Source organism: Dicentrarchus labrax, unplaced genomic scaffold (assembly GCF_905237075.1).
Source record: "Dicentrarchus labrax unplaced genomic scaffold, dlabrax2021, whole genome shotgun sequence".
In the NCBI taxonomy this organism is placed as follows: domain Eukaryota; kingdom Metazoa; phylum Chordata; class Actinopteri; family Moronidae; genus Dicentrarchus; species Dicentrarchus labrax.
Genome location: NW_026136710.1, coordinates 54363 through 80517, shown reverse-complemented (window position 1 = coordinate 80517; position 26155 = coordinate 54363). Strand labels below are relative to the sequence as shown.

Here is a 26155-nt window from a genome sequence, read left to right as displayed (position 1 = left end):
TAAATCACACTCTTGACCTTGTTCTATCATATGGCATTGATATTGAACATTTAACAGTATTCCCACATAATCCTTTCCTATCTGACCATTATTTAATAACTTTTGAATTCATACTATTAGATTATAACCCATTAGGCAAAACTTCCTACAGCAGATGTCTATCTGACAGTGCTGTAGCTAAATTTAAGGAGGAGATTCCTTCAGTGTTTAATTCAATGCCATGTCTGAATTTAAGTCCTATAACAACTTTAGTCCCTCTGAAATTGATAATCTTGTTGATAGTGCTACAGGCTCACTATGATCAACATCAGACTCTATCGTTCCTATAAAAAGGAAATGATTAAAACAGAGGAGACTAGCACCGTGGTACAACCACCAAACCCGCCAGTTAAAACAAATAGCTAGGAAATCTGAAAGGAATGGCGCTCTACCAAATTATCAGAATATCGCTCAATTTGGCATAATAATCTTAAAATTTATAGAAAGGCCCTCTGTAATGCCAGAGGAGCCTATTACTCAGCACTAATGGAAGAAAATAAGAACAACCCTAGGTTCCTCTTCAGCACTGTAGCCAGGCTGACAGAGAGTCACAGCTCTATTGAGCCACATATCCCCATAAACTTAAGTAGCAATGACTTCATGAGCTTCTTCTATAATAAAATGATTACTATTAGAGAGAAAATTAATCACCAACTGCCATCAACAGTTATCAGTTCAGGGACTTCTGCCAATGTAAACTTAGATATATATTTAGACTGTTTTTCTGCTATCGATCCTCATCAGTTAACTTCAATCATTTCTTCATTGAAGCCATCAACCTGTCTATTAGACCCGATCCCAACTAGGCTGCTTAAAGAAGTTGTTCCCTTAATTGGCACTTCTTTACTGGATATGATTAATCTTTCTTTATTATCAGGATATGTACCACAGTCCTTTAAAGTAGCTGTAATTAAGCCCCTTCTTAAAAAGCCCACTCTTGACCCCGGGGTTTTTAGCCAACTATAGACCGATTTCTAACCTCCCCTTCCTCTCTAAGATTCTGGAGAAAGTAGTCGCCAAAGAGTTGTGTGACTTTCTACATAACAATAGTTTATTTGAGGATTTTCAGTCAGGATTTAGAGTTCATCACAGCACAGAGACAGCTCTGGTTAAAGTTAATAATGACCTTCTGATTGCTTCCGACAATGGACTTGTCTCTGTACTTGTATTATTAGATCTTAGTGTTGCATTTGACACCATTGATCATAATATTCTTTTACAGAGACTTGAGCATCAAATTGGCATTAAAGGAACCGCACTAAGCTGGTTTAAGTCATATTTATCAGATCGCTCGCAGTTTGTACATGTTAACGATGAATCTTCAATAAATACTACAGTTAGTCATGGAGTTCCACAAGGTTCTGTACTTGGACCAATACTATTTACTTTATATATGCTCCCTTTAGGCAACATTATTAGGAATCACTCCATTAACTTTCACTGTTATGCAGATGATACGCAGTTATATCTATCGATCAAGCCCGATGAAATTAATCAATTATCTAAATTACAAACATGTCTTAAGGACATAAAATCCTGGATGACCTGCAATTTTCTGATGTTAAACTCAGAAAAAAACGAAATTCTTATTCTTGGCCCCAAAAACCTTAGAGACTCACTGGCTAAAGATATAGTTACTCTAGATGGCATTAACTTGGCCTCTAGCACCACTGTCAGGAATCTTGGAGTTATCTTTGATCAGGATTTGTCATTTAACTCCCACATAAAGCAGACCTCTAGGACTGCCTTCTTTCATTTACGTAATATTACAAAAGTTAGACACATACTAGCTTCTCTGCATTGGCTCCCTGTAAAATGTAGAATAGAATTTAAAATCTTCCTCCTCACCTATAAAGCTCTTCATGGTCAGGCCCCTTCATATCTTAAAGAGCTCATAGTACCCTATTACCCCACTAGAACACTACGTTCTCTGAATGCTGGGCTACTTGTGGTTCCTATAGTCTCTAAAAGTAGAACAGGAGCCAGAGCCTTCAGTTACCAAGCTCCTCTCCTGTGGAACCAGCTTCCAGTTGTGGTTCGGGAGGCAGACACCCTCACCACATTCAAGAGTAGGCTTAAGACATTCCTCTTTGATAAAGCTTATAGTTAGGGGCTGGATCAGGTGAGTCCTGAACCATCCCTTAGTTATGCTGCTATAGGCCTAGACAATCGGGGGATTTCCCATGGTGCACTGAGCTCCTCCCCTTCCTCTCTCTTTCTGCACTCATTCATGTTCCATTAATGCATGTTACTAACTTCACTTCTTCCCTGGAGTTCTTGTGCTTTCTCGTCTTTCCATCTGGAAAAGAGGGCGTAATGTAGAGTTTGTTTTAAAACAGATTCAAAGAGTATTATTGTCTATAGAGGAATGGGGGAACACATGGGGCTTCAAATTTTCTGCATCTAAGACTAAATACGTTGTATTTGGTTTTAAAAGAAAGTTACCTAATAAAGGGCTGTATATGTATGGGTCTTTATTGGAGAAGGTAAAGGTTTTTAAATTTTTGGGTGTATGGTTTGAAGAGCGTATGACTTGGGCTGTGCATGTAGATAAAATTGTGCTGAAATGTGGAAAAGTTCTAAATGTTATGAGAAGTCTGGTTGGGTGTGAGTGGGGGGCTGAGAGGGAGACGATGTTGGTAATTTTTCAGGCCTCAATCAGATCTGCTCTTGATTATGGGAGTTTTGTGTATGGATCTGCTTCTAAAACTGTTCTGGATAAGTTAGATGTGGTGCATGCAAAGGCATTGAGGCTTTGTTGTGGGGCCTTTAGAACTTCCCCAGTCCCTGCCCTGCTTGTTGAAATGGGAGAAATGCCCTTATGGTTAAGGCGCATTAAGTTAGGGCTACAGTACTGGGTTAAACTTAGAGGGTGTAGTCATACCTTTCCAGCAAGGTGTCTGTTACAAGAGATAGTAGATAATAAATATAATATTTTTTTTGTCATTGTAAACCAGTGGGCTAAGAAGCTGGGCTTGGAACAGGGAGGTAATGTAGAGCACACAAGATGGCTACCTATGCCTTATTGGGTGATGCCTGAATTGAATATTGAGCTTTCTTTTCTTCAGGAAAAAGATAAGAGGAAAGTGACTCCAAGAATAGTGGAACATCTTAATTCAATCAGTGAGAGTACTTTAATTGTTTTTGCAGATGAATCTAGAGATCCAGTTAGTGGGAGAGCCGGCTTTGGGGTGTATGTGGAGCAGATTGGGTTGAAGATTGGTCGACGTATTTCTAATGGAAGCTCTGTTTTCACTACTGAGTTAATGGCAGTTCTATGGGCTTTATGGTGGATTGAGGAAGCCAGACCTAAAGAAGTCACTATCTGCTCTGATTCTGCAGCTGCACTAGAAACTTTAAGAGCAGGAAAAACTACAGCTCGTCCTGACATTATGAATGACATTTTGAATGTGGTTTTTAGAATTGGGTTTGCTTGCAGCGTTACTTTTTGCTGGGTTCCAGGGCATGCTGGGGTTAGGGGGAATGAGCAGGTGGACCGCACTGCAAAGGAAAGCTTAAGCAGAGAAGTAGATGTTCATTTATCCATGGGGAGAGTGGAATTAAGAGAAATAATCAAAGCGGGCTTAACAAAAGAATGGCAGAGAGGATGGCAAAGGGAAGCCAGGGGTAGACACTTATTTTCTATACATCCTAAAGCTAGGAAAATATGTTTATGTGATTCTCTGTCTCCTAGGGATTCAGTGAAACTCTGTAGATTGAGGTTGGGTCATTGTGGGTTCAATGATTCTTTGTGCATTGTAGGAAAACATGTTTCTGGATTGTGTGAATGTGGGATCCTTGAAACAGTAAGGCATGTTTTCCTAGAATGTAGAAAGTATAGGGAAGAGGGAAAGGTATTCTTTGTTAGATTGACAGGACTTGGAGTTGAGGCTTTTTCTGTTGCATCTTTGTTTGGACACAGTGAGAAATACAAATTGGTCTCCGGTGCAGTTCTGCAGTTTCTGCATGATACAGGATTGTATGTGAGAATTTAGTTCTAAATCTGACCTGTGGAGGGCAGTAATACGCTTAACAGCGTCTACACTGCCGGAATCTTATAAGAAGAAGAAGCTCTGCATCCGGATCACTAAAGAAGAAGAGCACCGGACGTTCCATAGTACTTCCGGGGTTCGCTTTTCGTCACAACGTCGGAATTTGATTTTGTGGATTTTAATTTTATCCGGAGATAAAAGATGTACGACCAGGACGAAGGTAAGCTGCTGTTTACAGACGATTAACCTTATTAACACAGACTGAACCAACCTTATTAACACAGACTGAATCAACGTTATTAACACAGACTGATTAAACGTTATTAACACAGACTGATTAAACGTTATTAACACAGACTGATTAAACGTTATTAACACAGACTGATTAAACGTTATTAACACAGACTGATTAAACGTTATTAACACAGACTGATTAAACGTTATTAACACAGACTGATTAAACGTTATTAACACAGACTGATTAAACACAGACTGATTAAACGTTATTAACACAGACTGATTAAACGTTATTAAGGTTAAAACATGAACCAGCGGCACTCATTAGCTTCTAGCTACTGTTAGCTTCACCAAACTAACGAATGCTAACATTGGTTAGCTCATATTAACATCCTGGAAACAGTTGCTAACACAGGCTAAGGTTAGCTGCTAACACAGGCTAAGGTTAGCTCCATCTAAAACCTTCACTGACCGACATGCTAACAGCAGTTAATGCTAATGGCGCGGTGCTTTGTTTCAGCTAGCATGCTAACAGGCTAACGGCTAACCACAGAAAGTACTCAGATTACTTCAGTTCAGGTACCAATGCTACACAATTATTGATACACAATAAAGTACTTACATAATCAATATTTATGTTTCTCTGGGAGTTAACAGACCTTTTTCACAGCAGCCATTGAGATGAAGTAGTAGGGTAAACACCAATGTCTCTGATGTTTGTGTGTCTGTCAGATAATCAGTATGATGAAGAGGAGGATGAAATCACTCCAGATTTGTGGCAGGAAGCGTGCTGGATTGTCATCAGGTAAACTCACCTGGATTTCACCTGTGACTGAAGAGCATGATCATCATCAATAATGTCGTTTGTTTTATTTAATGAGTCTAAAATTCGCTGATGTGAAACATTTCTTTAATTAAATTTAACAGACTTTTATTTTGAATACCTGATATTTACCTAAAACATTTCTCTTCATAACAAAGACACAACAAATCAGCTGATCAGCACTTTGTCAATACAACACATACAGCTCTTCCTCTACCTGCGAAGCCCTTTGTGTCTCTGCAGTGAGGATGAGGGGGCAGAGCGGGGGCAGATTGTTAATAGTTAATCAATAACAGATACTTGTACTGTGAGTGAGAAAGGCTTTGCTGAAGTAACAGCACAAAACACAATGTTAGAGAAAAGTGTAGATGTACTTTTGGTTGTGTTCCAACTCTTATTTTGAAGAGACACTGTTGTGTTCCAGCTCTTATTTTGATGAGAAGGGTCTGGTGCGTCAGCAGCTGGATTCGTTCGATGAGTTCATCCAGATGTCGGTGCAGAGGATTGTGGAGGATGCTCCACCAATCGACCTGCAGGCTGAAGCCCAGCACACCTCTGGAGAGGTGGAGGAGCCGGTGAGGAACAACACCTGGAACTGGACAGGATCTGGTTCCAGAGCCCCCTCTTTTAGTTGTAATGTCACTGTGACGTCACTCTGACCTCCGTTTCCTGTTTCAGCCTCGTTACCTGCTGAAGTTCGAGCAGATCTACCTGTCCAAGCCCACCCACTGGGAGAGAGATGGGGCACCATCTCCCATGATGCCCAATGAAGCCCGACTACGAAACCTTACGTAGGTCTCACCTGGTCCAGGGCTGGGTATCGTTTTCTGATACCTTGACTTCATTACTGGTTTCTGAACAACATACTATAGATATACTCTGAAAATACTTTTTTTGATACCTACTAATTTTAACAACAAATAACATAAGTTACGGTACAATGATTGTACTGACTAACTGACCCACAGATACACGTTAGCTGCACCGGCTAGCTCTGTAGATCAGTATGAGCCTATCTCTGCCGACTTTTTTTTGATACTGTGTAGTATCGATGTAATTTGGCTTAAAAGTATTGAAAGTCGGTACCCAGCCCTTACCTGGTCTAACCTGTTCTCTACCCCTGCAGGTACTCGGCCCCCCTGTACGTTGACATCACAAAGACCATCATAAAGGAGGGGGAGGACCAGCTGCAGACTCAGCACCAGAAGACCTTCATTGGTAAAATTCCCATCATGCTTCGCTCCACATACTGTCTGCTGAGTGGCCTGACGGACCGAGACCTCTGTGAGCTCAATGAGTGTCCGCTCGACCCCGGAGGTTATTTCATCATCAACGGCTCCGAGAAGGTACGCTCTGACATCATCATGCACCATGTGACATCATCGAGTCTTTATGATCTATAAGCTGGAGTATTGGTGGTTTTCTGATCTATAAGTAGGGCTGCTCGATTATGGAAAAAAATCATAATCATGATTATTTGGGTCAAAATTGAAGTCACGATTATTCAAACGATTGTTTTTTAAACTTCAGAAACATGCTGCATTTATTGGACATTTGTCAAAAACACTTTGCAAGGAAGTCCTCAGTTACAGTTACTTTCCTTTCACCATAAACATTTATAAGTCTCCTTTTTACAAGTGTAGCTGGCCGCGTTACCTGTTCCAACGAAAACAACGTGACTGACTCGTGCAGTGCATGCTGTGGGGGAGCAGCAGGAAGGAAGGACCCACGATATCTCTCCTTCACACATCTGGGGTGAAGGAGTCTGTCACTGAAGGAGCTGCTCAGTGTACTGATGGTGTCCTGCATGGGGTGGGAGACATTGTTCATCAGTGATGATAGCTTTGCTATTATCCTCCTCTCTCCCACCACCTGTACTGAGTCGAGGGGGCAACCCAGGACAGAGCTGGCCTTCTTAATCAGTTTGTCGAGTCTCTTACTGTCGACTGCTGAGATGCTGCTGCTCCAGCAGACCACTCCAAAGAAAATAGCTGATGCCACAACAGTATCAAAGCTGGAGTATTGGTGGTTTTCTGATCAACCTGGTTCCCCTGCTGGTTTCAGGTGCTAATCGCTCAGGAAAAGATGGCCACCAACACGGTGTACGTGTTTGCCAAGAAGGACTCAAAGTACGCCTACACAGGAGAGTGTCGGTCCTGTTTGGAGAACTCGTCCCGACCCACCAGCACAATCTGGGTCAGCATGATGGCCAGAGGAGGACAGGTGATTCTTCCCTATTATATTTTTATTGTTCATATAAAATAATGTTACATCCAGACGAGGTAAAGGATCTAAAGGATTGTTTGCAGGCTGACATTGGGCCAACACAATATTACTCATCAATCCGAAGACAGATGTGGTTGATTAACTTATTGATTGTCTCTCTCAGGGAGTGAAGAAGAGTGCGATTGGTCAGAGGATCGTGTCCACGCTGCCGTACATCAGACAGGAAGTTCCTATCATCATCGTGTTTCGAGCGCTGGGCTTCGTGTCGGACAGAGACATCCTGGAACACATCATCTACGACTTTGACGACCCCGAGATGATGGAGATGGTCAGTCTGATTATCAGTTATTGATTATGAAGTGATCACTAACAGGACAGACAGTAAATATACTGAAGGAGAATCTACAGGTAGAGTCATTGATAGCCCCGCCCACAGGGCTCTCACCTTCCTGTCATCAGAACAACCACGCCTTCTTTTGGGTGTAAAGTTCTTTAAAAGTGACATAAATAAAAAATACCTAGTGGCATCATCCATACAAGTTTTACTCTTCAGACAATAACAATAAAAACTCAAACACCGAAGACTGAAGGAGTCTGTGTCCAACTCTTCCTCACAGGTTAGTTAATGACAGACAGTCAGTGAGTGTGTCTGTGTCCAACTCTTCCTCACAGGTTAGTTAATGACAGACAGTGAGTGTGTGTGTGTCCAACTCTTCCTCACAGGTTAGTTAATGACAGACAGTCAGTGAGTGTGTCTGTGTCCAACTCTTCCTCACAGGTTAGTTAATGACAGACAGTCAGTGAGTGTGTGTGTGTCCAACTCCTCCTCACAGGTTAGTTAATGACAGACAGTCAGTGAGTGTGTGTGTGTCCAACTCTTCCTCACAGGTTAGTTAATGACAGACAGTCAGTGAGTGTGTGTGTGTCCAACTCTTCCTCACAGGTTAGTTAATGACAGACAGTCAGTGAGTGTGTGTGTGTCCAACTCTTCCTCACAGGTTAGTTAATGACAGACAGTCAGTGAGTGTGTCTGTGTCCAACTCTTCCTCACAGGTTAGTTAATGATGTTACTGAGTCAATGTGAGCAGATTGTGTCTGTAGACTGAAGAGAATCAGAGTCTCACTGATGGTGGAAATAAAGGTTTTACTTCCTTAAAACAGCCATTTTTTGAATGGAGTTTGGTGTGACAGTGTGGAGCAGAGGGGATTTGAACCTTAATAATTCCCATAAACTGAGCTGACCTACCTTCTAATAATGAACCTTGGGAACAGCAGAGAGTAACAGGAAGTGGAGATAAACCCTCCTGTTTTCTTCTTCTGTGGTCTCGTAGTAAAAGTTGGATTAATGAACACAAACATTGGTTTACAGTAACGTCACAGACACAGAGACAGGGTTCAATAAGGTCGCTGTATACAGCAATCAGCCATGACATTATGATGACAGTAAATAATACTGATTATCTGGTTATTATGGCTTAATGTACTCGGCATAGACAGTTTCAGAATCAGAAATACTTTTTTTTTTTCAGATAACTTATTATTACTGTTAATGTTACTGATGTGTTTTATTCAGGTTATGTTGTTGTTTTGTTGATCTGATTAACTGTTACAGCTGTAACTATAGTCTCTGAGACAGTGCTATGTTAATGTTAGTTAATATTATGCTTCACACAGACACTGTGTCTTTGCATGCAACTAACTCTCTTTTAACTGCCGTTAATCTAAGAACACACACACACACACACACACACACACACACACACACGCACACCTAAATTCAGCTGTAAACCTCAGCACACACGAGGAGAGGGAAATCAAACCCTCACGCTCCTCTATGCTCTTTGTCATGTTAAGCTGAAACACTTAAGAAACACACCTTTTCCTTTACTTAATTCCCCTTTAAGTTAGATTGTATATTGTGTGTTTTCCCATGTTTCACTTTTTATTATTCCTTTAATAAATGCTTGTGTTTATACATGTTGGCCTATTTAATTTCACACAAGAGTGGGTGATACTAGCCTCTAAGAACTCCCCATCCTTGAACTTTGCGTGGGGCTGTGGCTCAGAGGTAGAGTGGGTCGTCCACTAAGGTTGGCAGTTTGATCCCTGGCTCGTCTTGCTGCATGTCGAAGTGTCCTTGAGCAAGATACTGAACCCCGAACTGAATGTGTATGAATGCTTAGTTTCTGTTTCTGGTGCAGTTGTCACCTTGCAGCTGCAGCCATCCGTGTATGAATGTGTGCGGATGGGTCAGTGTACACAAAGACACAACAGCATTGTTTACCGACTGCAGAGAGTATTTAGGATCCTAATAGATAAAATCATTACAGTATTCTTATTTTATGATTAACAAATTAACAAAGATCAAAATTTACATTTACCCAAAAGGGGGCTGCTGTCATCTATGATGTCACTTTGTTTCCAGGTGAAGCCGTCTCTGGATGAAGCGTTTGTGATCCAGGAGCAGAACGTGGCATTGAACTTTATCGGTTCCAGAGGAGCGAAACCTGGCGTGACAAAAGAACGAAGAATCAAATACGCCAAAGAAGTTCTGCAAAAAGAGATGCTGCCGCACGTCGGAGTCAGTGACTTCTGTGAGACCAAGAAGGCTTACTTCTTAGGGTAAGTCCCATCTGAGAGACACCTGTACAGGTGAGTCCCACCTAAGAGACAAGAAGGCTGGGGCGAATCAATGCCATCGATTGGGGAAATATGTTGATTTGCATAACGTACACTGTGTATTGTATTGCTGTGCAGTACAATGTGTAGTACAGTGTGTATTTCTGAGTAATGATGTGTATTACAATGTTTGCAGGTACATGGTCCACAGGTTGCTGCTGGCCGCTCTCGGCAGACGAGAGTTGGACGACAGAGATCACTACGGCAACAAGAGGCTGGACCTCGCCGGGCCGCTATTGGCCTTCCTGTTCAGAGGGTGGGGCTTCTTCTACGCACTGTCATCACATATGACCATTGACCTTTAACCACCAGAAAAACACACACACTAATAGATATTAATATTTTAATATACTGCTGCATATTAAAATGTTTCAATACATTTACTTCCGGTTCAGTTCAATCAGGTTATAATGTGTCAATAGAAATATTAAGAATTAATAATGTTTTTGTTTTCAGAATGTTCAAAAACCTGCTGAAGGAGATCCGGATTTACGCTCAGAAGTTCATCGACAGAGGAAAAGACTTCAATCTGGAGCTCGCCATCAAGACCCGAATCATCTCAGACGGCCTGAAGTACTCACTGGCTACTGGAAACTGGGGTGATGTGAAGAAGGCTCACCAGGCCCGAGCTGGAGTGTCACAGGTGAGAACAGCTGCCTGCAGAAGTTAAAGCTGTGAGGCGGTCTTAGTCTGTCCCTGTTGGTGAGGATCTGGATGTCCGGAGGTCTAAATCTCGTCCGTTTTTATTGTTCTTCCTGAAGGTGTTGAACCGTCTGACCTTCGCCTCCACTTTGTCCCACCTCCGCCGAGTTAACTCTCCCATCGGCAGAGACGGAAAACTGGCAAAACCCAGACAGCTGCACAACACATTGTGGGGAATGGTGTGTCCGGCTGAGACCCCCGAGGTAAAAACACCCCCAAAAAAACACACAGGACCGCACAAATGTGTGACAATACAAAAAAGTTATCTGACCATCTGATCTTAATCCAGTTTAATTCAAGAGACGAGTGTGAGTCTGCAGGAGCTGATTTAAAAGCTATCAGACGTATTGAATAACTGATTATTCGCGGCTGTGTTATAGGGTCACGCTGTGGGTCTGGTGAAGAATTTGGCCCTCATGGCCTACATCTCTGTGGGCTCTCAGCCGTCCCCCATCCTCGAGTTTCTGGAGGAGTGGAGTATGGAGAACCTGGAGGAGATCTCCCCTGCTGCCATTGCAGAGTACTGATTGATTCACATTGTCTTTATTTGAGTGATGAATGTCTCAACGTGACCTGCAGAGGGCAGCATCACTCTGTCACAATAATAAAAACAGGATCAACCAAATCTCCAGAATGAATACTGCAGTGTTACATGGAAAATCAATAATCAAACATTTAGATTACATGTGATTTTATATTTGGTCTTATTTGTGTTTTAGTGCCACTAAGATCTTTGTGAACGGCTGCTGGGTCGGAATCCACAAAGATCCTGAACAGCTGATGAACACGCTGAGGAAACTCCGCAGACAGATGGACATCATCGTGTCCGAGGTAACCAGAGCCTATTCATTATTTATAATGGAAAACTATGTGTCTAACCTTAACATTAGTCATATCCACACTGACAACCAGTCCAGTATTTAGCTAATCCTGGTAAAATATGCCTACAATGGTGCTAACATTGTATCCACAACCAATGGGCACACAGAGTATGTAAGTCAGTGGTAGCTCAGTGTTCCTGCTGCTGCTGAACGTTTCAGGTGTCGATGATCAGAGACATCAGAGAGCGAGAGATCAGAATCTACACAGACGCTGGACGAATCTGTCGACCACTGCTGATTGTCGAGAAACAGAAACTACTGCTGAAAAGACGACACATTGACCAACTGAAAGAGAGGGAGTACAACAACTACAGGTGAGACAACTAAAGGAAGTAGAGTATATCAGTTGACAAGCCCGACTGAGGGTCAGATCCACTGGATGACTTTTCAAAGCGTGAAAATTACAGAAAAGTCATTAAATCCAATGTTTCATTAAAATACACTGACTCGTTTGTCCAAAGTAAAGTAAAAAATACTATATGGTTCCAAAATGAGTCGGAGTAAAAACTATTTATATACTATTAATATTTTCATGAATTAATGGTTTATTTTGACTAGTTTGAAGACGGGGAATACAGTTTTAAATTGATTCAGACTAAAGCCGGTTGGGAAATTTGAATTTGCCAAAACCTATGTGAACGTATACATCATTGTTATGACAGCAGACTGACTGAATGTGGAGAAACTGAGACAGATCTCAGGCTGTAGATCATCTGTTCTGTAAATGTTCATTAATGTTTTCAGAATCTACTTCTTTACACTAAAACAATTCTGTTATTTAAAGGTTATTGTAAACTAGTTTTACTGGTCTACTGTAGACTGTCAGTTGTTCCTGTAGTCTGTTGATTTCTCCAGTTTGTCTTTGTGTGTTTGTTTGTGGTTGTTAGCTGGCAAGACTTGGTGGCGAGTGGTGTGGTGGAGTACATCGACACTCTGGAGGAGGAAACGGTGATGCTCGCCATGACCCCTGATGACCTCCAGGAGAAGGGCGTGGCCTATTGCTCCACCTACACGCACTGTGAGATCCACCCGTCCATGATCCTTGGAGTCTGTGCTTCCATCATTCCCTTCCCCGACCACAACCAGGTACAAACTAACATTTATCTGTAAGTATGGTTCTACGAACTCTTCCTGACTGCCAGAGGCACCGCTCATCTATCTTCTGTCCATCCATCCATCCCTCTCAACACTGGACGACTATTACCAGTAGGGTTGGTTGAATTTTCTCACTGGCCACCGTCAGTCCAACAATCGCTGATTGCTGATATATTTGTCCATGCGTGTGTGCTACACCAGTCCTCACCGCCCCAGTAGTTGCTGCGTGGAGAGCCGCTTCACTCTTCTCCTCTCCCGGCTGTCCCTGACTTTCATGCAGTCAGAGTTCTGGTTCGAGCCTCTGTGAATCACCTTGCTACTGTTTTTCCTGTTGAGGCCCAGACAGATTTTATGTTTTTTATAGTTTAGGTTGAATTTTCTGGGACGTACAGAAAAAACAGCATGCACCGCCTAAGGATTGGAGTGCTAGCCTGTAAGGCTGCCCCCAACGAAAGATTTTCAACTAGTAGCACATTCGGGCCCTGCTCTGGTTCTGTGGCTCATTTGGGCCCCGCTCCCCGGCAGTATTCCACGCTGGTTCCCTCTGCTGCTACGATAGTAGTACTTAAACTCCCCCCTGTGCTTCCAGGTCCGGGTACAGACAGCTAATAGGACCGCTAGCTAGCTAATAGCAGCTAGTACAGTTAGCATATGCAGCAGTGCAGCAGTAAGAGACTTCCTGTGTTACAAGAGAAAAGGTCCGTGTTGCCACAATCCTCTGATACTTTGGTCCCATTTTTGGGTTTTTTTTCTCTAATTCCCCAGGTTAGAGGGTTCCTTGTACAATTTACAGCATTAGTTCTCTGAGAATCCTGAACCCAATCAACGTGGGATCAGGAGATCAGTGGTTCTAATGTCTGTCTGTTCTCATTGTTCAGTCTCCCAGGAACACGTACCAATCTGCTATGGGTAAACAGGCCATGGGCGTCTACATCACCAACTTCCATGTGCGAATGGACACACTGGCTCATGTGTTGTACTACCCTCAGAAACCGCTGGTCACAACCCGATCCATGGAGTACCTCCGCTTCAGAGAGCTCCCTGCAGGTAATACTCATCTGTACTGTCGGACAGAAAACACTCACTAGATGATGAGAGTTCAGTGCGAATAAATTCAGTAAGTTTCAGTTATAAAGGTTAAGAGCCATGATGTTCTTCAGGTGTTTAATATGGTCAGCATGTTAATTTCTAATTACAGAAACTTTCTGGTGACCTGCTCGCTTACTGTCAGGTAGAGTTCTTCTGTGATTCTCTAACTGAAACGTCGTGTTTCAGGTATTAATTCCATTGTGGCAATTGCCTCATACACTGGATACAACCAGGAGGACTCTGTGATCATGAACAGGTCGGCAGTGGATCGAGGTTTTTTCAGGTCAGTTACTTACTGCTACACCAGAGTAGCAGTTACTGCTGTAATCTGAGTATTAGTTCCTGTGTATAAAGCTGTTTTTCACCCTGCAGGTCGGTTTTCTATCGGTCATACAAAGAGCAGGAGTCTAAGAAAGGTTTTGATCAGGAGGAGATCTTTGAGAAGCCGACACGTGAAACCTGCCAGGGTGAGAACCATAAAGACTGTCATCTGACTTCCTGTTGTAGTTCACACCTGTCGGGTGTGATAGCAGCATCCAGTCACAGGTGTTGATATCATTTGAGGGCAGAGTTGACTTGTGTCAGACTGAGAACAATTTAAAATTGTCCTTAGGTATGAGACACGCCATCTATGACAAGCTGGACGATGATGGGCTCATTGCGCCAGGCGTTCGTGTCTCTGGCGAGGATGTGATCATCGGGAAGACGGTGACGCTGCCGGAGAACGACGACGAGCTGGACAGCACCAACCGACGCTACACCAAGAGAGACTGCAGCACCTTTCTGAGGACCAGTGAGACTGGCATCGTGGACCAGGTGATGGTGACCCTGAACCAGGAGGGGTACAAGTTCTGCAAGATCAGGGTGAGAAGACGCCACACCACACCTGAGACACCTGACAGTAAAACACCTACAGCTCAAGTCTTTATTTCTGATGAGCTTCCTCTTTCATGCAGGTTCGCTCGGTCCGGATTCCTCAAATCGGAGACAAGTTTGCCAGTCGACACGGACAGAAAGGAACCTGCGGGATCCAGTACAGACAGGAGGTAAGCAGGAAGTCAGAAGAAGGGAGGTAGACTTGTCATTTCATTCTGAATGTCGTCAGTTACAATCAGAAATAGTCACCAACTGATCATCCATCTTATTTATCGTCTCTGTGTTGAAGGACATGCCGTTCACATGTGAGGGAATTACACCTGACATCATCATCAACCCTCACGCCATCCCATCCAGAATGACAGTCGGCCATTTGATCGAGTGTCTGCAGGGCAAGGTAGTAATCAATACTTATATATCAGTAATATCATTAGAAAGTATAAATAATAATAGAATAGTACACTATTAAACATTGCTCGTTTCAGGTTTCTGCAAACAAAGGGGAGATCGGCGACGCCACACCATTTAATGACGCTGTCAACGTGCAGAAAGTGTCAAACCTGCTGTCTGAATACGGATACCATCTGAGAGGAAATGAGGTCACTACTTCCTGTTTCACTTGTCATGAACCCTGTGTGTGTGATGTCATGATTTAAAATCAATAAGATTGATAATGGCAGATGCTTCACCTGAGCCCCTCCTCTCTCCCAGTGCATGCCTTCAGATATTCTACCCGAACACGTCTGTGTCACCAATGGATCAATATTATTGATTCTTATTTGTCACCAATTCTTATTTGTCATTGTGACTGTGGAGGGCTTGTCAGTCTCACAGGGTTTCCTGTCGCCTTTTATGCGAATCAATTTGTTTTATTATTGATTATAAATACATCAGGTAAATACCAATGTTTCATAAAACAGTTGTCAATATTATTGATCTGTCATCAGGTTCTCTATAACGGGTTTACGGGGAGGAAGCTGACGTCTCAGATCTTCATCGGTCCGACTTACTATCAGCGTCTGAAGCACATGGTGGACGATAAGATCCACTCGAGGGCCCGGGGCCCCGTCCAGATCCTCAACAGGCAGCCAATGGAGGGACGATCACGGTGAGTGAGACGCCCGCCTACCTGTCTGTGTTATCTGTCTTTCTTACCTGACTGACTCACCTGTCTGTTGCACAGTGATGGCGGTCTGCGGTTCGGGGAGATGGAGCGTGACTGCCAGATCGCTCACGGAGCGGCACAGTTCCTCAGAGAGCGTCTGTTCGAGGCATCTGACCCGTATCAAGTTCACGTATGTAACCTGTGTGGACTGATGGCCATCGCCAACACACGGACACACACGTATGAGTGCCGAGGCTGCCGCAACAAGACACAGGTAAACAGGATCAATAACTAATCGCAACAAGACACAGGTAAACAGGATCAATAACTAATCGCAACAAGATACAGGTAACGCGATCAATAATCAGTTTAAGATCAGTTATCTAAGGATAATTATTGTGTAATTCTGTAATTAGTGACCGTGTCTGCAGATGTACATAAAAGTAAATTACATGTGTGTAACATTTCATACAATTCTACTGACAGTAGCTCCACAATAATACTTAGTTATAGAGCACAGGGCGGAGGTCAGAGCACAGGGCGGAGGTCAGTACTGTCCATTTATTCTACTGACAGTAGCTCCACAATAATACTTAGTAACAGAGCACAGGGCGGAGGTCGGCACTGTCTAACTTTATTTCATGTTTTAGTGAAGTCCAATAATTTGACACAAACTGTCTCTCAGTCCATTTGACAATAGTACTAAGTTACAGAGGTCAGTGCTATAGATATGAGGCAGAGGTCAGTGCTTTGGACAGATGTTGGGTGGTATCTGAGACTGTAGACTGAAGTTGTGTTTGCAAGCAGCAGCAATCACTTGATGAAATCCAAATATTCTAGTTGAACTTTGTATTGATTCTGTATTAGTTTTGGATGATTATTATTATGACTGTCTGTCCATCAGATCTCTCTGGTCCGCATGCCGTACGCCTGTAAGCTCCTCTTCCAGGAGTTGATGTCGATGAGCATCGCTCCTCGTATGATGACGTCATAGAGCAGCTCGGCCAATCAGCAGCAGGAAGTTTGAAGTTTTTGTAGTTTTTGTCGTCTTTGTTTTTGTAAAAGTAAAATAAATCAGATTTTCTTCTGATGATTGTTGGTCACATGGGTCTTTTTCTGTGTATTCATTGGTTTACAAACATCATGTGATCAAACAGGTCACATGAATAAAAAGATTGTCTTAATGTGAAAAATAATAATTATCATCATCGTTGTTGTTGTTGTTACTAGACATGTTTGTGTTACCACAAACAGCAGCACCATGTTTTCATTTGAAGAGAACAAATTGATGTGAATGCAACCTTTATAAGTATTTAGGTTACATCAGCAGTGATATATAATACCGACTGTTTATGAAAAGGTACTAACGGAGGAAAATATCCTCAGGAATATCTTGTTTATTTTCTGAATTAAAATGATCAGACGATGATGATAATCAATAGCTGCAGCGTTGGAGTGAACTAATAAAACACAAACATTTTCTCATGCTTTTATCAGGTTGTCGTGGTGATGTCCGAATAAAAGATCAAACCTGCATATGAAACAAAAACAGTCTTTGAGCGCTGTGACCTCAAACTATGGAGGAGGTCAAAGGTCAGACGGAGGTCGTGGGAGAGTCTGAACCAATAAAATCTGACGTTTTCTACCAAATTTAGTTTAACAAAATAAAATAAATAACTGAATGCTTTATTTTACAGAACCAGGATTCACTCATTATTTAAGTTTTCTAGAACAAACTTCTCAAAGAAAAGATGTTTTATTCAGAGGAAAACAGAACAACTTATTTCAGTTTCCAGAAACAGAAAGAGAAAATATGTTAAATATTAAAGTTTAATAAACTGATCTGAGAACAAATCTACAGATTTTTATTACGAATAACAAATAATAAACAATTAATTAATGGTGAAAGAATGAACATTGTGTTCTTTAACTGAACTCTTAATGTGAAAGTACTGTTGCTATGGTTAAATCTTTCCAAAATAAAAGCCTGATTGATTTCACTGCATCTGCTGCTTAGAGGAAAAAAGACAAATGATAAAAAATATAACATGTTAAAATAAGAAAAGTTTTAACTACAGTTTATAATCCATAAAGTAAAGAGAAAATTAATCTTAATTATCTAAAACATTTGCTTTGTAACCGAAACTAAACCCTGAAACAACTACATTTAGAATAAATGTCAATAAATTCAATCTAAAAGTGTTTTTATATTCAGGACTACATGAAAAGAAAAAGTTAAAAAAATCATCTTCAGCTGTTTCCTAACGACCGTCTTCTCTGATCAGCTGATCACAGTTCGTCTTCCTTCGCCACTGAAAGGAGAAAGTTAAACAGTTGTCAAATAATTACATTAAAATTTATAAATAATAATTTATATTTTAAACACCAAACTGCAGGTTCATTCAAATGATTGCTTCTTCTGCTCATTTTCTAAAAGCTTGTCGATCTTAAAGGTTGTTGATTTCAGTGGAGGTCATAAACAACAGAGGTGGGTGGAGTGTAACCTGTAAATCACCTGACTGACAGTCACACAAAGAGTCTGAGGATCTGTTACAGCTCGCCATTAAAAACACCCTGTTACCACAGCAACCACCAGAGACTGCACATGTTCTAAACATGTTGAGACTGAAAGTTTGAACATGAAGCAGTTCAGTACTGTTTGTGTTTAAATCACTAAAACAAACTCTAAATATCTCCTTTATAATTCATATTTTATGTTATATCTCCTTTATGATTTTCTGTTATACAGTTATAAAATAAGTATTGAACACGTCACCATTTTTCTCAGTAAATATATTTCTAAAGGCGCTATTGTCATGAAATTAAAGTTCAGATATCAACATGTCAGCTGTGTTTGTGAATTTGTTGATGATGAGGTCAGAGTCGTCGTGGTTACCTTTCTTGACGATGTCATCGATGGACTCGACCAGGTGAATGGTGCCGACAGCTGAAGCTTCGCCTTTAGAGTTGGTGGCGTGACACTCATATGATCCTTCTTCTTCTTTGGTCAGAGGAGAGATCTGAAAACACATTGCTGATTGGTCTAATGGAGTCGTAAATGTTCCACTATTATAAAGGTGTTTAATTAATTTCATATCGAAGATCAATAAATACCAACTTTTAAGTCCTTTTCAGTGAATCAGATCCTGTTTTACAACAGTAATGTGTGTCACTAACCACCGGCACTCTGTGTGTCAATGTGTTCATACAGTATGTTACTGTATTTATACTGTATACATATATGATATAAGATATATATAACTACCTACAACGCACAAACCTTTTGCACTATTTATATTTAATTTCCACTTGTACAGTTTAGTTTTAGTTTTTTAGTTTTAATCAGATTTCATTTTCTGCATTTTGCACTCCTTGTCCTACTTGAACAATGCAGTGTATATACTTCTATTATATTTTGTATTCTGTAATATTTTTATTTGTGATATTCTTTGTTCTCTGTTTATGCACTATTTTGCCCTATTGCTGCTGTGTCAACCTGAATTTCTCCTAAGGGGGATAAATAAAAGAATATTTTATCTTATATATATATATATATACATATGTATATTATGTGTACATATGAATGTGTGACACTCACCAGCACCCAGCCGGTCACTTCATGTTTCTCTGGTCCTCCTCTGGTCTGAATGGCCAGGTTGTCTCTGTCTCCAGGAAGAAGCTCCATCCTCCTCTTCCCACTGAGGACCTGAAAGAATTCAATTCAATTCACTTTCCAAATAGAGCAGGTCTAGACCGAACTCCTTATAACATTTACAAAGACCCAACAGAAAGAAGACACCACAGCATCTTCATCATCATCCTCTTTATAACTGCAACACTTATATCAACACCACTATATATTTTATATATAAACTGTATGGATATTTTTTTTATTTAATCAAAGGTGTGTGGTAATTTACTGTTGAAACTGTGTTTAAATACTATATAGTTGTGTATCTTTAAATACTATATTGTATATCTTTAAATACTATACAGTTGTTTATCTTTTAAATTATTTACTTTCTAATCAATCTACTTTAGTCTTTAGAGGAAAAATTGGAAGTAAAGAGACTGGGGACACATCATCCAAACAATGTTCAAATAACAGGACAAACGTCAAAATCGTAACTTTTGTGTTACATGGTTTCAGCCAACAGACTGGCCAACAACCGATCACCTGTCAAACACACAGGTTGCCAAGTACACGTCTAAGACCACATATTCTCTCAAAACAAGACAGGCCCTGGAGAATTGTTCCTGCTCCATATCTGAACTGCTGAACACAGATGACAATCAGCCACATCCAGATGTGAAGGATGCAGGACGCTCTGATAATGTGTCAGTAGCCACACAGTGCTGTGACATAATGGTCGAGCTGTCAAAGGCTCACTTTGAGAAAGCCAGGTACTTGGTGTCTTTTGAACTTATTGACCCTGAACTCTTTCCGCTGTTTAAGAACATTTTCCAGCAGAAGCAGCTGGACATTGCATGTGAACATTACCCAATGATCTGCAGGGAGAAACTGAAAGGTGAGCTGATGGTGATGTACAGCAGTGTGGAGTTTGCAGGCCTAACATCCGCAATGTCACTGCTGAGGACTGAGAACAATCTTCAGAGCACTTTTTCTGAAACACTGAAAGTAACCCAAATAGCCAGTTCACTGAAGAAGATCCTTTCTTCGGAGTACAATGGGACAGGACAGGCGAAACGCACTGACTATGCTGTCCATTGAGCGGGACTTCATCCAAAAATCAGCAGACTTTAATGACATGGTGATTAACCTGTTTGCATCCCAGAAAGGCTGTCGATGCTGGCTGTTTTTTAAATAAGGTGACAAAGAGAGAGAGAGAGATTTTTTTGGCATCAGGCTAATCTTTTGGCTATGTCTCCCCAGCGTTGCCGTAGAGCACTTGTTATAACAAAGTATACAATGTTGTTGCCATAACTTGATGTGTTCCTGCTGTTGCTGCTGTGTGACATATTCATGAGTGTAATGCATTTGTTAGCCCACCCACCCAAAATCTTAAATAGAATGTGTAGTTGTATATCATTGTATATCTTTACATTACAGACTGTACAGTTGTATATCTTTACATTACAGATTATATAGTTGCATATCTTTACATTACAGACTGTATAGTTGTATATCTTTACATAAAATACAATATAGTTTATCTTTACATTACAGACTATATAGTTGTATATCTTTAAATTACAGACTGTAGAGTTGTATATCTTTACATTAAAGACTATATAGTTGTATATCTTTAAATTACAGACTGTAGAGTTGTATATCTTTACATTAAAGACTATATAGTTGTATATCTTTACATTACAGACTGTATAGTTGTATATCTTTACATTACAGACTGTATAGTTATATATCTTTACATTACAGACTGTATAGTTGTATATCTTTACAGTTGTATATCTTTACATTGAATACTATATTGTATATCTTTACATTAAAGACTATTGTATATGTTTATATTAAAGACTATATAGTTGTATTTCTTTACATTGAATACTATATAGTTGTATATCTTTACATTACCGACTATATTGTTGTATATCTTTATATTACAGACTAAATAGTTGTATATCTTTACATTAAATACCATATTGTATATCTTTACATTAAATATTATATTGTATGTCTTTACACTGAAGACTATGTAACTGTTTATCTTTACATTACAGACTGTATAGTTCTATTATATAGTGAGTATAATTTGTATATCTGTTTCTTCAGACTTAAAGACCATAAAAAAAAGACCATAGATAGATACATCAGAGGACTCAATCTGTTGTTGTTGTGTGTCTGTACTGAATCACTGAGCACTGCTTCCGTGCAGTTAGTCATTCACTGTGTAGAAACTGATGTGGAAACAGATTTGACTTTGAGATTCAGAAACAGGCTGCAGCTTGTTCTTCAGTCTGCAGAGGAATCACAATCTGATCTAAAGTCCACAAACCTGAACAGACAGAGTCTGAACCTGCTGACAGACACCTGAACACCTGGGGCTGCAGGTAACTCATGAGCTCATCACATTCTTACCTTTCTTTAATTTATAAGTTCTGGAAATATTAATTCATCAGGACTTTCTGACACCAGAGTCTCTTTCCATCAAACTGATATCTGACTGTCAGACACAGATTCATTAACTGTTAACTAACCGTCTCACTACATGTGACACTAACATATAATAAATTGACACCATCACAGTCCTGAACCACTTTCTTTATGTCTTTATCAACAGTTTGTTCATGTCAGTTTTATGTGAACAATTAATCACATTTCTGTCATCAAATCAAAACAGCACCTTATTAAACAGTGTATAAACTCTAGAACTGTGTTCTATATGTAGCTGATTCAATCAATAATCAATAATCAGAAGCTGTCACACTGACTGTTTACCATCCACTGTTTAGATCTTGGTGCTTTTTAACTCTAGATTTGAACCGGATGAAGGATTTTAGTCATCGGACGTCTGGATCTTAAGTTATCAGAGAAACAAGCTGAGCTAACGTTAGCAGCAGCTCGGCTCGCAGCCCCTCCGGGACGTCCTTTGTCTGTCCAACAGCGTGGGAGAAGCAGTGATTGTTAAGGTGGAACTGCTTTATTCAGTGTGTTTAAGGTGGAACTGCTTTATTCAGTGTGTTTAGTGGTTTTAATCAGCGGGTCTGTTTGTGTTGGAGAGGAGGAGACCTCTGTGGATCATTGGGCTCCCGGTAGAAACCTCCTGAACCATGAACACTGAAGGAATCCTAACCGGGAGAAGCTGACTGCAATGACGCCAATGGTGGTGAAGACAACAACTCCCATGATCCCACGCTGCTTCACCACCTCATCAAAGTTCCTGTTTCCTTACCGTTTTAGTGGCAGAAATTACTGACTGTAAATTCAGTTAGTTAAGTTAAATGATGGAGGACGTGTGCTCTGATTGGTGGGTTTGTCCCAGTTTATATTATACATTATTATCCACCTGTTGTGTTTGTTTGAATCAATCAATCTGAAGACTGAAACGTGATTAATAAACTCTCTGATTAAATATAAAATGATTGTTCTGTTTCTGTGGTTTAAAGTTCCTCAGCAGTGAAACAGTTAAGCTGTTTTATATTTGGAGCTCAGCAGACTCTCATTGTTTCTACAAACAGCAGCAGGAAACAGGAAATCAGCAGAAACAGGAAGACAAGCGGAGAGCGGCAATGCTCAGAGAAATCACATCTTCATGTTTTATATTTTATATGTCCAACAGGAAACATTTCTATTTAGGATTTTATAGATTTTATATATATCTATAATATTTGAGCTGAGAACATGTGAGACATTTCCTCTCGGCACATTTTAAATCCAACCTGACCTTTATTGAAAGAAACATCATTTTTAAAGGGGCTGCTGACTGATGAAACTCACCCTCTTCCAGGTGAGGACAGGTGTGGGAACGCCCACCGCCTCACAGCTCAGGTACACCTGAGAGCCGCTCACATTGTAGACCTCACCTGGTGGAGTGACGATGACCGGAGCTGCAGACAGCCAGACAGACAGTTCAGTGACTGTTAAATCAATGATAATTAACATGAAGTTTGGTTGCAGAGAAGTTTCCACATCAGCCTGACACAGGATAGAGACAATTAGACTGACAGATGGGTGGAAACAGACAGACAGACAGACAGGTGGAGACAGTTCAGGGACAGAGTTAAATGAAAGATAATTAACATTGAGTTTGGTGGGCTGAAGTTTCAGGCACAAACAGGATGAAACAGGTCGCAGGAATCCGACAGACAGTAAATCCTCTGTGACCTCAGAGGAATTCAGTTTGCTCTGAGCGCGCTCAGTGCAGCTCTTCATGTAGAAAGGAATTCAGTGTTTTCAGAGGGATGAAGGTGGATTATCATCATCACTCACTGTCTGTTACTGTCAGAGGTTCAGGCTGCAACATGTTCAACTTCACATTCATCCATTAATACAGAAAATCTAATCAATATAATAATGATCTTAATCAATATAATAATGATCTTAATGTTTGATATTTATTTTGTGTCTACAGAAGTCAAATAAATGTTATTAATTATTTATAGAGAGGGACACACTACTTTAAGTCATTTAGATATTATATTAATGATTAACTTAAAGTCACTTATAATTACATTTATAAACATGTATGTAGACATCTGTAGAGTTGATATCTGACTTATATATATGTATCTATCATACCATTTACGTGATATATATCAGTATATATATATGTGAAAATACTGAATATGAAACTGTATGTAAACCAGTATGAATATTACTTCCATCAAAAACATCAATCATCAATCAATTAGGAATCATTGATTTGCTGATTTGATCCTTTGGTGCTGATGGATTACGTAAAGAGACACTAATCTGCCCCTGCTTTTATTCGTTTTACAGTATATATGTAGATATTAATAAATTACATATTATGTGTGTGTATAGACTCACTGTGTGTGTGTGTGTGTGTGTATAGACTTACTGTGTGTGTGTGTGTGTGTGTGTGTGTGTGTACACAGACTCACTGTGTGTATAGACTCACTGTGTGTGTGTGTGTGTGTGTGTGTGTACAGACTAACTGTGTGTGTGTGTGTGTGTGTGATAGACTTACTGTGTGTGTGTGTGTGTGTGTACACAGACTCACTGTGTGTATAGACTCACTGTGTGTGTGTGTGTGTGTGTGTGTATAGACTCACTGTGTGTGTGTGTGTGTGTGTGTGTGTGTATAGACTCACTGTGTGTGTGTGTGTGTGTGTGTGTACACAGACTCACTGTGTGTATAGACTCACTGTGTGTGTGTGTGTGTGTGTGTGTGTGTATAGACTCACTGTGTGTGTGTGTGTGTGTGTGTGTGTGTGTATAGACTCACTGTGTGTGTGTGTGTGTGTGTGTGTGTGTGTGTTGTGTGTATAGACTCACTGTGTGTGTACAGACTCACTGTGTGTGTGTGTGTATAGACTCACTGTGTGTGTGTGTGTGTGTGTATAGACTCACTGTGTGTGTGTGTGTGTGTGTACAGACTAACTGTGTGTGTGTGTGTGTGTGTATAGACTTACTGTGTGTGTGTGTGTGTGTGTGTGTGTGTACACAGACTCACTGTGTGTATAGACTCACTGTGTGTGTGTGTGTGTGTGTGTGTGTACAGACTCACTGTGTGTGTACAGACTCACTGTGTGTGTGTGTATAGAATCACTGTGTGTGTGTGTGTGTGTGTGTGTGTGTGTGTGTGTGTGTACAGACTCACCTGTGGCGCAGCGGCCCTTGTTCTGGACGTTGATGGGTTCTTTGCCCTGACTCTGGGCTGTAAGGCTGGCTCTCTTCAGTGCGCAGCCGCTCTTGTACGTCACTCCGTCGGTACCGCAGACGTCATAGTCGCTCTTACAGACGCACAGTCCCAGCTTGTTCTTCTTGTCCGCGTCGCTTTTGACGCACTCCAGTCCGGACCCGCAGCGGCGCGCTGCCGCGCGGCGGCCCCCGCACAGCTCCCCCCCCGCGGCGGCGCACACCGTGCAACAGCCGCACGAGTCCAACAGAGACCCGGCGGGGCAGCCCTCCGCCGGGAGAGAAGCGCACTGATCCGGGTCACACGGTCCGCAGCCAGGACCAGCAGAGACACGGACCCAAAGCAGCGACAGAACCGGAACCAGAGCCAGAAAGACGGTGAAGGACTTCATGATGATCTGATGAGATCTCTGATGGGAACTCTGCTGGTCTGAACTCTGTGACGGTCTAAACACTCTGAGATCTGGTCTTTAGACCGAGGCGGTTTAAAGCTGCTGACTCCGCCTCACAGGGACCAGGAACTGATCCCAGACCTGCTCCAGTCCAGACCCGCTCTAGTGTACAGAGGAACAACACTGACTGAATAATGTTCTAATAATAATGATAATAATAATAATAATATAGAAAGGCCCTCCGTAATGCCAGAGGAGCCTATTATTCAGCACTAATAGAAGAAAATAAGAACAACCCTAGGTTCCTCTTCAGCACTGTAACCAGGCTGACAGAGAGTCACAGCTCTATTGAGCCACATATCCCCATAAACTTAAGTAGCAATGACTTTATGAGCTTCTTCTATAATAAAATTATTACAATTAGAGAAAAAATTAATCACCAACTACCATCAACAGTTATCAGTGGCTCTCCAAGTTCAGGGACTTCTGCCAATGTAAACTTAGATGTATATTTAGACTGTTTTTCTGCTATCGATCTTCATCAGTTAACTTCAATAATTTCTTCATCAAAGCCATCAACCTGTCTATTAGACCCGATCCCAACTAGGCTGCTTAAAGAAGTTGTTCCCTTAATTGGCACTTCTTTACTGGATATGATTAATCTTTCTTTATTATCAGGATATGTACCACAGTCCTTTAAAGTAGCTGTAATTAAACC

General features: G+C 41.0%; 2 protein-coding genes and 1 long non-coding RNA gene across 7 annotated transcripts; 2 read left to right on the top strand and 1 right to left on the bottom strand.

Moving 5' to 3' along the window:
- The first annotated feature begins 4118 nt into the window (after window positions 1-4118).
- Window positions 4119-16837, top strand: LOC127370204 (DNA-directed RNA polymerase II subunit RPB2). 2 transcript variants are annotated; one of them, XM_051412039.1, is made up of 25 exons: window positions 4119-4251; window positions 5001-5073; window positions 5516-5666; window positions 5770-5882; window positions 6218-6437; window positions 7156-7314; window positions 7481-7645; window positions 9743-9939; window positions 10133-10252; window positions 10453-10639; window positions 10758-10901; window positions 11079-11218; window positions 11418-11529; window positions 11739-11893; window positions 12467-12665; window positions 13553-13721; window positions 13950-14046; window positions 14136-14230; window positions 14377-14627; window positions 14720-14809; window positions 14929-15036; window positions 15125-15238; window positions 15587-15747; window positions 15823-16018; window positions 16649-16837. In XM_051412039.1, the coding sequence occupies exons 1-25, from the start codon at window positions 4233-4235 to the stop codon at window positions 16736-16738; spliced, it is 3525 nt and encodes a 1174-aa protein (XP_051267999.1). In that variant the 5' UTR covers window positions 4119-4232; the 3' UTR covers window positions 16739-16837. The 2 variants fall into 2 exon arrangements, with proteins under 2 accessions (XP_051267999.1, XP_051268000.1); XM_051412040.1 differs by having other exon boundaries at window positions 15823-16055.
- On the top strand, window positions 7652-8477 carry LOC127370221 (uncharacterized). Of its 4 annotated transcripts, XR_007886161.1 has the most exons (3): window positions 7652-7989; window positions 8041-8095; window positions 8151-8477. It is a non-coding gene; the product is annotated as an uncharacterized LOC127370221 (long non-coding RNA). The 4 variants fall into 4 exon arrangements; XR_007886164.1 differs by lacking the exon at window positions 8041-8095 and having other exon boundaries at window positions 7652-7934; XR_007886162.1 differs by lacking the exon at window positions 8041-8095.
- Window positions 16838-17481: 644 nt separating the features above from the next.
- LOC127370213 (insulin-like growth factor-binding protein 7) lies at window positions 17482-25519 on the bottom strand. Its single transcript, XM_051412078.1, has 5 exons — window positions 25008-25519; window positions 23162-23271; window positions 19343-19450; window positions 18641-18764; window positions 17482-18056 (listed from the first exon to the last, which is right to left on the bottom strand). The coding sequence occupies exons 1-5, from the start codon at window positions 25435-25437 to the stop codon at window positions 18034-18036; spliced, it is 795 nt and encodes a 264-aa protein (XP_051268038.1). The 5' UTR covers window positions 25438-25519; the 3' UTR covers window positions 17482-18033.
- Window positions 25520-26155: the final 636 nt, after the last annotated feature.